This window comes from Saccoglossus kowalevskii, chromosome 16 (genome assembly GCF_978046115.1).
Source record: "Saccoglossus kowalevskii chromosome 16, keSacKowa6.1, whole genome shotgun sequence".
NCBI classification, from domain to species: domain Eukaryota; kingdom Metazoa; phylum Hemichordata; class Enteropneusta; family Harrimaniidae; genus Saccoglossus; species Saccoglossus kowalevskii.
In genome coordinates this window covers 31,283,660-31,302,176 of record NC_140656.1, presented here as the reverse complement: position 1 = coordinate 31,302,176, position 18,517 = coordinate 31,283,660, and the positions used below count along the sequence as shown (strand labels likewise).

The 18,517-nt window shown below is 34.6% G+C and overlaps 1 protein-coding gene across 1 annotated transcript in view; it reads right to left on the bottom strand.

Moving 5' to 3' along the window:
- LOC102801923 (two pore channel protein 1-like) overlaps positions 1 to 18,517 on the bottom strand; it is a 111,154-nt gene that overhangs the window by 974 nt on the left and 91,663 nt on the right. The window contains exons 13-21 of the mRNA XM_006813136.3: positions 17,198 to 17,302; positions 13,148 to 13,219; positions 12,657 to 12,746; positions 9,841 to 9,938; positions 9,293 to 9,339; positions 8,095 to 8,163; positions 2,087 to 2,174; positions 1,236 to 1,357; positions 113 to 190 (exon numbers count right to left, since the gene is read on the bottom strand). Coding sequence (XP_006813199.2) covers positions 113 to 190; positions 1,236 to 1,357; positions 2,087 to 2,174; positions 8,095 to 8,163; positions 9,293 to 9,339; positions 9,841 to 9,938; positions 12,657 to 12,746; positions 13,148 to 13,219; positions 17,198 to 17,302 — 769 coding nt within the window. The remainder of the gene's footprint in view (positions 1 to 112; positions 191 to 1,235; positions 1,358 to 2,086; positions 2,175 to 8,094; positions 8,164 to 9,292; positions 9,340 to 9,840; positions 9,939 to 12,656; positions 12,747 to 13,147; positions 13,220 to 17,197; positions 17,303 to 18,517) is intronic.

Genomic DNA, 18,517 nt, shown 5'->3' with positions numbered 1-18,517 from the left:
ATGTCATATGCAAAATAATCAATAAAAGTGTTTTTTGGTAAAGAAACAATATATTTTACACATGAGTATATACTTCTGACAGAGCCCAATCCTGAACAAGGATATAATTTACCGTAACTTCATCTTTGTACATGATGTGACTCAAGTCTTGTTTAGTTGTACCTCTGGTACCACGAAAGTATATGGAATCCTATATATATATAAAAAAAAACTTATACTGGGGTAATATGAACTGTGTGAAAAACTATTCACTTCTGGTCAGCAGGATTATGCAGAGTTAGATGTCAAATATTTTACCATAACAGATTCAGTTTTGTACTTAACATGTTAATGTTGTGGGCACTTGAGTTACCTTATGAAATGTTTGTGAAATGCATACAAAGAAGTTCAAGAAATAAATTATAACATCATAGTATTTGTATGTACACTCGTAAAGACATCGAATGGGGGTGGCTAAATGCAAGCAATGTATATTCAACTTCTGAAAAAATTGAGGCAAACGAGTACTAAAAATGACTGCTATAAAATTGACACAGTATGTATATAAATGCAAGAACTAGGGATCACAAACTATTGTTTGACAGAATACTACAAATGGAAGAGTCTCTTCAGATGAATTTGGTGTAGGTGGGTGGTAGACTAAGAAGATATTCAAATGGAGCAAACCTGACTTGCAGGTAGCTATTTTGAATCAGCTCAAGAGGGAAAGCAGACTTATAATAGTACTTGACAAGGGCTATGCTCTCATTGGGTGACTGTGACTTTGTTTTAGCATGATTGTCATGTGATGGCCTCTCTTAACATTGTGACCAATGGATTGCAGTTACCTGACAAGAAGTATCAACCATTCCCTGATTCTTTATGATACTTGAATAAATGGTTAATTATAATAGTGAGAAAGCACATATTTTGTTTCATAGCTGTCTTCTTAAAAAACAGCTATGGAACAAAACAGCAACAACTATCAGTGTATTAGGCCACATTTTGTGTTCATTCTATATTCTGTATTCACCATTGCTGCAAATTGTCTTCATTGGTTATTCATATTTTTTTTTATTTTAAAGTATGGGATTTTATTTTCAGTTTCAGTTTATTTTCTTTCCTAAGGATTTTATGCATCTAATAAATATAAGCCTGCAGAGAGGAAGTTGAGTACCTGTGATAACATTTGCAATCTGATAGTATAGTTTCAGTTATGAAGGCAGCACATTGATTTTACACAAATATTAACTTACCACCTCAGTGAGCTTCCTGTGTAATAAATTCAGATGCCAGTCACTTTTGAAATTCTCAAAATTATTCTCTATATCATTTTTTGACATCATTACATCAACTTGAATCATTCTGTCTTCAAGACCTGAAAATAATTTGAGAGCATTCATGATGATGAAATTTTCATGGTTACCACAGTGAAATGTTTACTGCTACAATAATTTGTGACTCTGGAAATCAATTGGCATTTATATGCTTCCACCAAATAAAGCATACAACCTTTTGATTTATCACATATCTAACTTCCAAGTACAAAATGAATAGAAATGCTGTGACCCAAACCCCTATACCTCTATCTCCCTCTTCACCTAGGCAACGGCATTTGGAATATCAAACATGAAAAGGTTTTGACAGCATGAGGGAAATCTACAAACATTGTATAATCTTGTTTGTGAATGATCAAGGTTTGCTTTAGAAACAATAAATACAATTATTATCCCTCAAGTATGAGACAGTCCATGTTATTGGACAAAAGCAGTCACGTGATCTTTGATAAATACTGATATTGGCCTCTACCAGTCTATTTCTTGCCTCTGACATCATAATATTGAGGAAACCGATATTGTTGCAGGCAATAATTAAAACACTATGTAATGCGTTTCTCCACTGGGGTTAATCCTGCGTTTTGGTTCACAGTTTTACCTCACTTGACACATCATTCTCTTTTAGGAAAATAAAAGATTTCTTGCCCTTAGCTTTATCATTATTGTCTCCAAGTGGCTGTTAATGGTTTCTGCCTACAGCCAATGACCACCACTTGGGAATGATAATATTGGCCTAAGAGGAGGCAATAACTAGATTATTCTTTACTTACGATCCACTTCTTGTTTAACTGTCATTTTGTACTGCATTCGAAACAAGAATGCTTCTAATATAAATGCAACAATTATTGTCATGACAACCTAGTGAGAGATTGGAAATAAAATTGTATTTTATTTGTAGAAATTCAAACAAGCGTAAAATAACAGCAACATATCCTTGGGTGAAGTACCATCACACCTTATTGTCCCCAAAGATGACTATATCATGTCATGTCGGTCCCCCTAGGATGACTATATTCACACCAGTGTCATGTCAGTCCCCCTAGAATGACTATATTCACACCAGTGTCATGTCAGCCCCCCTAGGATGACTATATTCACATCAGTGTCATGTCAGTCCCCCTAGGATGACTATATTCACATCAGTGTTATGTCAGTCCCCCTAGGATGACTATATTCACACCAGTGTCATGTCAGTCCCCCTAGGATGACTATATTCACATCAGTGTTATGTCAGTCCCCCTAGGATGACTATATTCACACCAGTGTCATGTCAGCCCCCCTAGGATGACTATATTCACATCAGTGTCATGTCAGTCCCCCTAGAATGACTATATTCACACCAGTGTCATGTCAGTCCCCCTAGGATGACTATATTCACATCAGTGTCATGTCAGTCCCCCTAGGATGACTATATTCACACCAGTGTCATGTCAGTCCCCCTAGGATGACTATATTCACATCAGTGTCATGTCAGTCCCCCTAGGATGACTATATTCACATCAGTGTCATGTCAGTCCCCCTAGAATGACTATATTCACACCAGTGTCATGTCAGCCTCCCTAGAATGACTATACTCACACCAGTGTCATGTCAGTCCCCTTAAGATGACTATATTCACACCAGTGTCATGTCAGTCCCCCTAGAATGACTATATTCACACCAGTGTCATGTCAGTCCCCCTAGGATGACTATATTCACACCAGTGTCATGTCAGTCCCCCTAGGATGACTATATTCACATCAGTGTCATGTCAGTCCCCCTAGGATGACTATATTCACATCAGTGTCATGTCAGTCCCCCTAGAATGACTATATTCACACCAGTGTCATGTCAGCCCCCTAGGATGACTATATTCACACCAGTGTCATGTCAGCCTCCCTAGAATGACTATACTCACAACAGTGTCATGTCAGTCCCCCTAGAATGACTATATTCACACCAGTGTCATGTCAGCCTCCCTAGAATGACTATATTCACACCAGTGTCATGTCAGTCCCCCTAGGATGACTATATTCACATCAGTGTCATGTCAGCCTCCCTAGAATGACTATATTCACACCAGGGTCATGTCAGTCCCCCTAGGATGACTATATTCACATCAGTGTCATGTCAGTCCCCCTAGAATGACTATATTCACACCAGTGTCATGGCAGCCTCCCTAGAATGACTATATTCACACCAGTGTCATGTCAGTCCCCCTAGGATGACTATATTCACACCAGTGTCATGTCAGTCCCCCTAGGATGACTATATTCACATCAGTGTCATGTCAGTCCCCCTAGGATGACTATATTCACATCAGTGTCATGTCAGTCCCCCTAGGATGACTATATTCACACCAGTGTCATGTCAGTCCCCCTAGGATGACTATATTCACATCAGTGTCATGTCAGTCCCCCTAGGATGACTATATTCACACCAGTGTCATGTCAGTCCCCCTAGGATGACTATATTCACATCAGTGTCATGTCAGTCCCACTAAGATGACTATATTCACACCAGTGTCATGTCAGTCCCCCTAGGATGACTATATTCACATCAGTGTCATGTCAGTCCCCCTAGAATGACTATATTCACATCAGTGTTATGTCAACCCCCCGGATGACTATATTCACATCAGTGTCATGTCAGTCCCCCTAGGATGACTATATTCACATCAGTGTCATGTCAGTCCCCCTAAGATGACTATATTCACACCAGTGTCATGTCAGTCCCACTAGGATGACTATATTCACATCAGTGTCATGTCAGTCCCCCTAGGATGACTATATTCACATCAGTGTCATGTCAGTCCCCCTAAGATGACTATATTCACACCAGTGTCATGTCAGTCCCACTAGGATGACTATATTCACATCAGTGTTATGTCAGCCCCCTAGGATAGCTAAATTTACACCTGTATCATGTCAGTCCCCCTAGGATGACTATATTCACATCAGTGTTATGTCAGCCCCCTAGGATAGCTAAATTCACACCAGTGTCATGTCAGTCCCCCTAGAATGACTATATTCACATCAGTGTTATGTCAGCCCCCTAGGATAGCTAAATTCACACCTGTATCATGTCAGTCCCCCTAGGATGACTATATTCACATCAGTGTCATGTCAGTCCCCCTAAGATGACTATATTCACACCAGTGTCATGTCAGTCCCACTAGGATGACTATATTCACATCAGTGTCATGTCAGTCCCCCTAGGATGACTATATTCACATCAGTGTCATGTCAGTCCCCCTAAGATGACTATATTCACACCAGTGTCATGTCAGTCCCACTAGGATGACTATATTCACATCAGTGTTATGTCAGCCCCCTAGGATAGCTAAATTTACACCTGTATCATGTCAGTCCCCCTAGGATGACTATATTCACATCAGTGTTATGTCAGCCCCCTAGGATAGCTAAATTCACACCAGTGTCATGTCAGTCCCCCTAGAATGACTATATTCACATCAGTGTTATGTCAGCCCCCTAGGATAGCTAAATTCACACCTGTATCATGTCAGTCCCCCTAGGATGACTATATTCACATCAGTGTTATGTCAGCCCCCTAGGATAGCTAAATTCACACCAGTGTCATGTCAGTCCCCCTAGAATGACTATATTCACATCAGTGTTATGTCAGCCCCCTAGGATAGCTAAATTCACACCTGTATCATGTCAGTCCCCCTAGGATGACTATATTCACATCAGTGTTATGTCAGCCCCCTAGGATAGCTAAATTCACACCTGTATCATGTCAGTCCCCCTAGGATGACTATATTCACATCAGTGTTATGTCAGCCCCCTAGGATAGCTAAATTCACACCTGTGTCATGTCAGTCCCCCTAGGATAGCTAAATTCACACCTGTGTCATGTCAGTCCCCCTAGGATAGCTAAATTCACACCTGTATCATGTCAGTCCCCCTAGGATGACTAAATTCACACCTGTGTCATGTCAGTCCCCCTAGGATAGCTAAATTCACACCTGTGTTATGTCAGCCCCCTAGGATAGCTAAATTCACACCTGTGTCATGTCAGTCCCCCTATGATAGCTAAATTCACACCTGTGTTATGTCAGTCCCCCTAGGATAGCTAAATTCACACCTGTGTTATGTCAGTCCCCCTAGGATAGCTAAATTCACACCTGTGTCATGTCAGCCCCCTAGGATAGCTAAATTCACACCTGTGTTATGTCAGTCCCCCTAGGATAGCTAAATTCACACCTGTGTCATGTCAGCCCCCTAGGATAGCTAAATTCACACCTGTGTCATGTCAGTCCCCCTAGGATAGCTAAATTCACACCTGTGTTATGTCAGTCCCCCTAGGATAGCTAAATTCACACCTGTGTTATGTCAGTCCCCCTAGGATAGCTAAATTCACACCTGTGTCATGTCAGCCCCCTAGAATGACTATATTCACATCAGTGTTATGTCAGTCCCCCTAGGATAGCTAAATTCACACCTGTATCATGTCAGTCCCCCTAGGATAGCTAAATTCACACCTGTATCATGTCAGTCCCCCTAGGATGACTATATTCACACCTGTATCATGTCAGTCCCCCTAGGATAGCTAAATTCACACCTGTATCATGTCAGTCCCCCTAGGATAGCTAAATTCACACCTGTGTTATGTCAGTCCCCCTAGGATAGCTAAATTCACACCTGTGTCATGTCAGCCCCCTAGGATAGCTAAATTCACACATGTGTTATGTCAGTCCCCCTAGGATAGCTAAATTCACACCTGTATCATGTCAGTCCCCCTAGGATGACTATATTCACACCTGTATCATGTCAGTCCCCCTAGGATAGCTAAATTCACACCTGTATCATGTCAGTCCCCCTAGAATGACTATATTCACACCAGTGTTATGTCAGTCCCCCTAGGATAGCTAAATTCACACCTGTATCATGTCAGTCCCCCTAGGATAGCTAAATTCACACCTGTATCATGTCAGTCCCCCTAGGACGACTATATTCAAGTGTCGGTCCTATTTTTGCTATTCATATTGCAAAATTTATGAAACAACTTATTGTAATAATATTTCATATATTAAACCTTTTATATTTCATCTGAGATATTTGTGCTCAATAAAGATATTCAACATATTATTGTCATGTATTGGTGTATGCATTTCAGTAATGTGATAATTACTGTCTATAACAAAGCTGGATCTATTAAAGTTACTTTTAATTTGTTTGTAGTACAACGAGAAACCATGACAACAACATGCAGTCATACTAATCCCTACTATAGCACTAATAACAAAGTGTATTCGTATATGTATTCGTATATTACTAAAAATCCCTGTAGAACTCAAGATCCAGGTAACTCATTATGCAGTCACGACTCAGTAATTTGAAAATACATCTCAGTGACATTACAAAACATTATTAAGTATCTAGTTATCAAAGTGATACTACTTAAAGAAATCTTAATAACATTTGAGACCAAAAAGCTTCTATTTGTGTGAATACTGGAGTAGTGGGAATTTCTTGCTAACAGTGTGAGATGACAGAATACCAATACCTGATTTAATTGAATGCCAAGGGACAGACATCACATGAACTCATCAATTTTTCAATTTAGTCAATACCATTTGCCTCATGTTAGTAGCATGTATCAGATTTCGTAAAGTTAAAACTCAATTAAAATATCTTACAAGCAAGCTACCGTTGATACAGGATTAGTCATGACATGTTAAGAGGTATATGTGGCTGATTATTACACACATAACTTGTGTATCACCACAGTGTGATGTAATACAGGGCAGATCAAAAATCCATATCACCACAGTGTGATGTAATACAGGGCAGATCAAAAATCCATATCACCACAGTGTGACGTAATACAGGGCAGATCAAAAATCCATATCACCACAGTGTGATGTAATACAGGGCAGATCAAAAATCCATATCACCACAGTGTGATGTAATACAGGGCAGATCAAAAATCCATATCACCACAGTGTGATGTAATACAGGGCAGATCAAAAATCCATATCACCACAGTGTGATGTAATACAGGGCAGATCAAAAATCCATATCACCACAGTGTGATGTAATACAGGGCAGATCAAAAATCCATATCACCACAGTGTGATGTAATACAGGGCAGATCAAAAATCCATATCACCACAGTGTGATGTAATACAGGGCAGATCAAATATCCATATCACCACAGTATTACGTTACATACTGCAGAACTTTTTTCATTGTATGCACTGCAATGAATTATTATGTAGCCCCTCCAAATAATCAGTTAAAAACAAATTTGGGAAAATATTACAAACAAGCAGAATCACCATACAGCATACACAAAGCGTTCGTGTAAAATAGAACACCCTAGCGTCAACAAAATGAGCATACAAGTTGTGTGCAATGATATATTTGATGTTATTTCAGCCCACAGCTTGGATTGATACAAAATTCTGGCAATAATCACTTGTGTGTATTGAGAAAACGTGGGATATTATATATAAATATGGTGTGTGTTCAGTTCATCTATTGATGTCTGAGTAAATATGGCTTCCACTAGGTGCACCACAGTATTAAATATTTGCTCATCACATCAGATGTCATTATATTAGCATAATTTTATGTATTATTTCTTTGAGAATTTTAAAGCAAACATATATAATGGACTTTTGATGACTGGCTGGTTGAAACACATAATAGTGACATCATCTCCATTATACTGTGTATAATCTAATGAGAATGAATGATTCAGAACCTAAATGTCTGTTTGTCACTTTTCAACAAAGTTTGTAGTAGTACATTTTTATGACTACCGTACTTACCATACTAGCGATATAGAACAGCATAAAGTATATTTGACTCCAGTGATTCGTCACGATTGTTACTGCTTGCTGAAAATAAATAATTAAATCAATCTGTTAGTTTAAAATATCAATGAAAACAACTGAGACATAAAGACTAGGCTTGGTTGGCTATAACTAAGGCTTGACCGACTAAGCTCGGTTGACTAGGCTTGACCGACTACGCTCGGTTGCTGCCTCCAAGCTCTGGAACGCAATTCCTAGAACTCTTTGCCTTGCACCCACTATGTCTGCTTTCAAGTCTCAACTAAAAACTCATCTCCACCATATAGCTTACTATAGTACATCAGTACAATGATGTGTTTTTATCTGATTTTAATGTAATCATATTTTTCTAAATAATGTACTTTTATAACTATTTTTATGTAAAGCGCATTAAGATTATATGTTTTATGTAATGCGCTATATAAGAATTAAAAATAATAATATGCCATATTGTTCTATTCTTTGTAATAGTATAGGTGTACCGGTAATATGCAAATATTGAAAATTTATTAATAGTGTTTGCATGCATGTCAGTTTTCACTTGAGAATGATAGATAAATTTTATTAATGAATCCAAATCATTTGTGAAAGTTGCGATTTTGACATTGAGTAATTTTTCTTATTTTACAAAGATTAAAAACAACTGTTCCCATATATATCTTGGGTAATATTATACATCTGTGACTGCACATCACTATAGGTTGAAATATGTTGTAATTTGGTGATATCACACAACGTTATCTGCATTCGACCTCATTAAAAATTGGAAATAGCAAATATGAAACGATTATGTTATATTTTTTTATGGCCGACAAATTTGGAAACAAAGTTCAGAGAGAGTTCATTTGAAAACAATGTGCCGTCAATGCTCAGTTCTCGATTTCATAAAATAAGCAGCTGATTTAGGAAGATGTATAATAATAGGGGTATTAAAAGGATACTGCAAAGTATGCACTCAGACAGTCACATCAGCCTCAGGGAATAATACTAATAACAAATTTATGGCATCCTTAGAAATAGTTTCCATTGGTTACATCAATAAAATGTCAGTATCAGTTGATACTCCCACTGTACTGCCTTCATGTAAAACGATACTTTGCGATATCCATATTATCAATTATTTTGTTATATTACCACGTATACACAAACTAGCTGACTTTGAATGGAAACTTACCATTATAATGTGCCAATTGTTTACAACAGTCAGCTCAAACAAAGTCACTAAATATAAAAATGAAATATACAGTATGAGTGACAGAGCAATTCCTCATTTCATTCATGATATACTATTAGACTGTCTTCTTTCAATCTAAAAGTAATCACCAAAAGCATAAAAAAAAAAAAGCTTGAAAACAAACTGCTATTTGGCTGCCATTTAATGCAGTTTGATGAGTTAAACACAAACAAAGTAAATTTATGAAAGGAAATCCCTAGAGTCCTTAAATCCAACTTAACCCTTTGAACAGCAATGTCAACCTCGGTCACCTTTCACAAAATTAACTTGCAGAATTGTTTTCAAATTTTGTTATCAAGACTTATATCTAATAGAATAATTAAATCCATTTGGACGAAACAAAACAATGAAATTATAGAAATGTACATAAAAAATATACAATATGTAGCACCATAATTTTGACTGGAATATTGAGATGGTTCATAATATTTTTTTATTAATAGCTATTATTATTATTATTAATAGTATTATGAGTATTATAAACTTACCATATGTTACCAATATGTTATCAAAGTTATTCAAATAAAAATACATATTATATATTGTGGAATTGTCATATTTGTAAAATGACTCAACTGATGAATTTCTGTAAAAAGAAAAAATATCATATTAAAAGTTGTCCATTTAGATATAATAAGCTTGTAGAGAAGGAAATGAAATGACTATTGGTTTAGAGATGTTAACTGCACCCATACTGCCAATTTAAAAATAAATGTGTTCTGGTAATCCTAATTACCTAAATATTGCATGCCGACCCTACATGTTAAGGTCAAGTGGCCACTAGAGGGCAATTACTTTCTAGTTACATGCTGAAACAATACTTCAAGATAACAACCCATACATGTATTATGAACATATCATTTCTAAGATACAACAGTATGGGGAAACATGCACAACCCATGGAAAATAAATGATTTTTAATATGCAGCAGGTGATGCCTGGCAAGCAGTTGAGCAGTTTATTGATTTCCTAAATATAGAACTGATATAACCATCATTGAAGCAGGGGGACTGTGAGTGTGGAATTATTATTTCATGTGATATGAGTGGGATATAAGAATGCCACCACATGTGACTTATGTGTCTCTACTACTAGAAACGACTAAAACAAGCCATGCATGGCACAGTCCCCGTTAGTTATAAAATTTAAGATATATAGTTTTATTTATAGTAATATAGCTGGAATATAACCATGTCAGGAAAATGATTTTTTAACATTAAAATGATTGACATTTGTATCTGATCGTCAAACAAGTAATTGTCCATATTGAGAGATATTGCTCTGGAACAGCATTCAAAATCAGCCATTTTGAATACATGTAAATATATAACATGATGTATAATGAATATATAAAATTTGAATATATAATCAGTCAAAGCATTTAAGAGATATGGCTCTAGAAGCCCAATCATTAAAACAAAATGGCCGCCAGTCAGCCATTTTGAATCCAATCTGAAAAATAAAATGACGTGCATCAGGAACCCGTAATGTCTAATGTACAAAAATGACTACAGGGTACCATTCGGCCATTTTGAATAGGATCGTCAAACCAATATATCTGTCTATCTATGACATGATGTATGATGAATATATAAAATTCGAAGATAATCAGTCGAAGCATTTAAGAGATATGGCTCTAGAAGCCCAATCATTGAAACAAAATGGCCGCCAGTCAGCCATTTTGAATCCAATCTGAAAAATAAAATGACGTGCATCAGGAACCCGTAATGTCTAATGTATGTACCAAGTTTGAACGAAATCCATCCATAAATGCCAGAAATGTTTAATATTTGATAATTTTTTAGCACAAAAATGACCACCATTTGGCCATTTTGAATAGGATCGTCAAACCGATATATCTGTTTATCTATGACATGATGTATAATGAATATATAAAATTTGAAGATAATCAGTCAAAACAAGTCAGAGATATGGGTCTAGAAGCCCATTCATTAAAACAAAATGGCCGCCAGACAGCCATTTTGAATCCGATCTGAAAATAAATGATGTGCATCAGGAACCTGTAATGTCTAATATATGTACCAAGTTTGAACAAAATCCATCCATAAATGCCAGAAATGCTTGATATTTGATGATTTTTTAGCACAAAAATGGCCATCATTTGGCCATTTTGAATAGGATCGTCAAACCAATATATCTGTCTATCTATGACATGATGTATAATGAATATTTAAAATTTGAACATAATCAGTGAAAGCAAGTCAGAGATATGGCACAAGAACCACATTCATTAAAACAAAATGGCTGCCAGTCGGCCATTTTGAATCTTATCTGAAAAACAAAATTATTTGCATCAAGGTCCCATAATGTCTAATGTATATACCAAGTTTGAACAAAATCCATCTGTAAACAGCCGAGAAATGCTTGATTTTTAGATTTTTTTAGCACAAAAATGGCCGCCATTCGGCCATCTTGAATCAGATCGTAAAACAAAATGATGTGCATCAAGGTCCTATAATGTTCAACGTATATACAAAGTTTGAACAAAATCCATCTGTAAACAGCTGAAAAATGTTTGATTTTGATGATTTTTAGCACAAAAATGGCCACCATTCGGCCATCTTGAATCAGATCGTGAAACAAATTGACGTGCATATGTATAATATCATGTATGATGTATGTGTGAAGTTTGATTGTGATTGGTCCAGGCATTTCTAAGATACAGGTCCGGACGCACGCACATATGCACGCACAGACACACGGAGGTCAAAACATAAGTCCCCGTTTTCGGACTGTGTCCGAACGGGGACTAAAAAACATTCAAAGTTAAACTATTTTCAGTTCGTTACCAGAAAATGTTGCCTCATCAATGAACAGAATTCTGAAGATGTTTATGAATGAGCTGTCTCACTTAACATAATTTGTGAAACAAAAACAAAATGATGCCGTTGGAAGTGCACCATTTTCCAAACCATATCTCCTATTCTCTCCTGTACACACATATGTTATCAATATAGCTTGCTTTAGCTGTTCTCACTGTGCTTGTATGAAAATGTTATGGTAAAATATCAAGTTTTCCCGACTTTCCTAAATGTTACTAATAACACACTATTTAGTTCACTTAACCTTTACACAACCAACAATTTAACTAGTAGCATTATTATGAAAATGAAATATGCATCGATTTTAACCCCAAACTAATTAAGACTGCATCACCCTATGTATCAACTAAATTTTATCAAAATCAGATTAGTGGTTATTGATTTCCAAGCGCTACATGTCTAAGTATATACAGTGTAGTAAAACTCAGGATAACAATATTTTAGAAAACATTCAAACTTACTTGCAGCAGTTTTTCAAAGGAATACCGTAAAACAGTTCCATACCAACAATAGCAAAGAAGTAATAAAGGAGCACCAAGACAATGGCAACACTGAAAAAAAAGTACTTACATACATCCTTATTGTATTCTAATCTAGATCCCAGAGGGGATACGATATCAATAAAGATTGTTATTATTATTACATAGATCATAAAATAAACTTAGTATAATTGGTAATGTAGGTCACAAAACTGATATACAGATTTTGAAATAAATGTACCGGTATAGTGCAAACAATAAAAGACCACCAGACGGCCATATAAATGAAATAACATACACCTAAATGTACTTCACAATTCAAGTATGAGAATCAGCCAAGTCTGACAAAGGTTTGTGTACAACAAGTTCACATGTAATAATTTAATCAAATTTGTCATTAAAAATTGACACCAGTAAATAATTCAGGGAGACCCCTCAATTGCATTTAATTACGGTATTTAACTATTACCTACCTGATCATTCTTGGCAACAATACATACAAGGTGTCCATCACATTCCTGTATCTTTTCTTTATCTTGAAAATTCTAAACAGAAAAACAAATGAATATTCTTTTGATTACAAAATGTTTGATGACTTGGTGTTAATTGTATAGCAATTAACCATATTGAAAAATTGGAATTTATTAAGATTACCACAACTAAATTTAAATTATCAAATGAAACTGCATCTAAATAATCAGAATTAAATTGTTCAGATAAATTGGATTATATACACCGCAAAATATGATGTCTGATCAAAAAACAGACATACTTGTCTAATGAACTCTTTCATCGGATTTGATCACATCTATTTATGTACACCCCCAGTTTGGCATATCACATGACTCGGATGCAGTCTGATCAGATGAATTGGATTGGGTAAACCCGGCCTAAATGCTATTCTAAGCAAGGATACATGTTCTGAGTCCATATAGAGTGTGATCGGAGAGAATTAGAATTAACAGTTCTAATTATTATTAACCTACAACCCTGTATTGCTAAACCCTCTAATGATAAAAAGAACAACTGACTGTGTTAGCCACACCAACCTAATTGTTGGGAGTTGGAACATTTATGGTCTTGGTGCTAAGACTAAATTTTATTTCTTTTTTGAACAATTTTGATATTTTGTGTTTACAGGAAACATGGTTAGGTAGCCAAAGTAGTAGTGATGTTTTAGAAATAGATGGTTACAGTAGTTTTAGATCAAATAGAAAAAAGAAATCAAACAAAAGTAGAAGGGATTCTGGGGGGTTGCTTTATTATTTAAGCCCAAATTTAATAATTGTCTGAAGAAAATTGATTCTGCAATAAGTGATTTCATTTGGTGTAAAAAAGATAAAAAATACTTTTCTTTAGACAAAGACATTTATTTGGGATGCATATACATATCTCCTGAAAACTCGAATTATCATTTAGACAATGATTATTTTGACATTTTAGAAAAGGAAATCACCAATTTCTCTCATAAAGGTGAAGTAATAATTGCCGGGGACTTTAATAGTCGTACAGGTTCTCTAGCAGATTATATTGCATTTGACGACAATGAACACATCCCAGTACCAAATAACTATATTGCTGAAATGTTTAGTAACAGGCATATGCAAGATAAATTCAAAAATAGATTTGGAATGCATCTAGTCGAGCTCTGTATAAATAACAACTTGATCATTTGTAATGGTAGAAAAATTGGTGATTTAATTGGCAATAATACTTATCATCACCCAGCAGGATCTAGCACAGTAGACTATTGCATAACAACAAAAAATCTTTATGAACAAATCCAATATTTCAAAGTTTACAATATTAGTTATTTATCAGATCACTGTCCTATTGGATTTTCTTTAATAGTTAACTACAATACGGATCATAACAAGTCTACTGACCAGTTGCACCCCCATCCTTCAAAATATGTATGGGATGAACACTCTCAAGAAAATTATACAGAGATGTTAAAAAATAATACATCCTTTTTCAGCAATTATTTGAGCTATAATTTCCATAACATGAATATTGATGAAGCAACAGTCAAGTTGAAAGAAATTCTGATTAAATCTGCTGACAGTTGTCTAAAAAAAATTACACCAAAAACAAAAAATAGTAAAAAATTAAAACGTTTTAATCAACCTTGGTTTGACAAACCATGTTACATTCTAAAAAGAGAACTTTTATCAATTTCAAAACAAATATCGAAGCAACCAATCCATTTGTTGTTTTTGTTTATTTGTGTTTTTTTTTCTGATCTGCATCCTTACCATACAGCACCCACTGATGGTGCAGTTGTGTAATAAAGTTATTAATATTATTAACTTGTGTATAAAGACCACCTGCTTTAATGGCCACCTTTTCAGCAATATTTTTGCAGAGTCGCCTTTGTTCAAAGACTAAAATTATGCTATGGGACTGCATAAAAGTGAGTGCACTGATTGCTTCCTGTGATGTAACACAACCTGTATATGTTAAAGTGCAAAGTAAATCACTTTAGTAACATAGATGTAAAAAAACAGAATAAGTGTACATTATAACAGGTTGTCATGGTAACAACTTGGGATGTACCAATTTGCAGAAAACTATTTAGACCATATTGAGGCAAAAGATATGAAGCATAAAGTAGATTTATAAAACACAATATAATAATTTGTAAGCATATGATCACAAGGTATTTACGTATACAGGTAATTTCAATCATTTATTAAGTGTATTTACTGAATCCAATCAACCATTGGAGCAGATAACATGCAATCTGGGTATATTTTGTCTACATTGTTAAAAGCCATCAATCTGGATAAAGATATTGATCAATATTGTTCTATTTTTCTCTAAAAAAACACAGAAATCTGACAAATGGTCTTTAATACGCAAATATTGCTATAATCATCAACATGATGAACTTCTGTTGGTCAGCTATCAATTCAAAGTTCTATGAGTTACTTAATATTGACTCATTCGTCCTTCATTCATGTAATTAATTATTGAGTTCTATATTATGGAAACTATACGTGTAGAAATGTTTTTAGAAGGCTAATAATACCTTCACAGGGGCTTTATTAATTTCAATGTTTATAACATTAAAATGGCTGTGATTTGGCCAACTTGAATTGGATCACTGAACGATTAAATGTGCATATGTGTGATATTATGCATGATGTATTCATATCGTTTTAACATGATTGGTCAGGGCATATAAGAAATACACATGAAGCTCTGAAATCGCATTCGTTAAACAAAATGGCTATCAGTCAGCCATTTTGAATCAAACAAAATAACAAAATGCTGTGCAATAAGGTCCCATAATGCCTTATGTTTATACTCAATTTTAACAAAATCCATCTATACATGACAAAGATTTGGTTCCAGATTGGCAGAAATGCTTTTGTTGAATTATTAGCACAAAAATGGTCGCCATTTGACCATCTTGAATCATATTGTGAAACAATCCCAAGATGCATTTTTTAACACTCCTCACAAATGAAATCAAGTTTATTGTGACAGCTTTTATGAAAAAAAAACTCAATGTTTATATTTTATCAAAAAATTGAAGCTAAATGCTTTTAATTGTTTGCCCATTGTCAAATATGCATGAACTATTTTCATTCAAAATTGGTACATATGCAAAAACATAAAGAGTTTAATACATGTTTTCTCACCAAAATTATCACATTTTTAACGAGATGGATGAGTAAAGAATTACAAGTATGCATCTTTAGTTCAATTCATGGGAATTGAATCACTCTCCTGGGTAAATTTGGCTCATTTAGAGTTGTAGTCTTAATCTGCAAATTTGTGAAACATCAGTCCCAGAACAAATGCAAAATATAAATCAAAGAAAGCTTAGAAAGAATTCTTGTCTACTGAGAGTATTGAAGGCATATTAAAAATTAATTCAAAAGATTAGCCTTTTAAACAAGAAGCTTGGCAACTAATATCTGTATGTATTTGATCCACATTATTTAAGTTTATAATACTTACAGAAAATAAATATGATTTTACATCTGTGGTTTAACTTATTCCAGAGCACAAGTTCTATTTAAATGTGACTTTTTTTTTTTTTTTTTCAATCCAAAACTAATCAGGTCTTTAGTTCCAGGTCACTTACTAGTATATACCAAGTCTTAGTAAAATACAATAATAGATTTTTGAAAAATATTGAGTAATTATTATGCAAAATGAGCAATTATCAGGCATAGATTCCAACCCAAAACTAACTAGGTCTGTGTATTGTTCCAGGGCACATATATACCAAGTTTAATTGTAATGTGATGATTATTTTTTTTAAAAATCGATGGAAAGCCGAAGTGAATTATTATGCAAATTAGGTAATTATTATGGATGCACATAGATTCAAAACTAATTAGATCATTGCCTTGCGGCAGAAATTTGCATTTCATGCCCGTGAATATGGAATTATGTCTTTTATTTATTGAAATTACAAAATTACGCAAATAAAAACTATTGATTAAGGAGTACACAAATATCTGTATCTTAAGTTAAGGGGTCAGCAAGACATTATAATAAATACTTACCTAAGGAGTCTGAGAGGCCTGAGAACAACAATGTAATGAAAGCTGTCATCAATAAAAGTACCAAATACAGCCAAAACAGCTGATAGAGTCACCATGAAATCAAAACTGTTGGAAGAGAGAAAAAAAAAACATAAGTTCATGTAATATATAATTGGTAACAGAGATCACACAAACTGTCTGAAATGAATTACACTGTAGCACCTTGTTTATAACATGGATGTACTTAGTACATCCATGTTTATAACAAACTATTTTTGAGACATACAATTTGTTACAGTGTTATAGTGAACTGTTCATTTTAATGAAATGCACATAATACATTTGGTTTTTATAAGTAGGAGGCAAGTTAGGGACGACGTCAAAAGATCGATGTCGGATAAAAAACTTAATTCCTTTAGTTTTTTTCCAAACCCCCCTACCCCCACTGAAACTTAATTGATAAATATTGGTCATGGCGTCAGACTACATACACCATTAAATACAAATTGATAATCGGACAGTAGTATTGCATAGCAGTTGGTTGTCGGGTGGGTGTAAAAAGATTTTACAAAATTTAATGCACCTCATTTGACGCACAGATTTACACTCGAACCAAACCATTTTTCTGTTTTTTTCCCTTTTCGGTTATTTCTGTCCATGATTGGATAGATAAAAAACAAACTAAAAATACTCCAAGATTTTTTTGACTTCATTAAAAAATAAAATCGTTTTTGTAGGATGGAAACTTTTTGAGGTCAAAACCCCCCACCCCCAAACTAAAGGAAATAAGTTTTTTGTCCGACATCGATCTTTTGACGTCATCCCTTATATGTTCATCATATCAGGAAATTCATTATAAAAAGAGGTTTATTATCTCTAAAAATTGCACATAATGTATTTATTCTATTAGAATCACATCTCTAAAAATTGCACATAATGTATTTACTCTATTAGAATCACATCTCTAAAAATTGCACATAATGTATTTATTCTATTAGAATCACATCTCTAAAAATTGCACATAATGTATTTATTCTATTAGAATCGCATCTCTAAAAATTGCACATAATGTATTTATTCTATTAGAATCACATCTCTAAAAATTGCACATAATGTATTTATTTTATTAGAATCGCATCTCTAAAAATTGCACATACTGTATTTACTCTATTAGAATCACATCTCTAAAAATTGCACATAATGTATTTATTCTATTAGAATCGCATCTCTAAAAATTGCACATACTGTATTTACTCTATTAGAATCACATCTCTAAAAGATGCACATAGTGTATTTACTCTATTAGAATCACATCTCTAAAAGATGCACATACTGTATTTA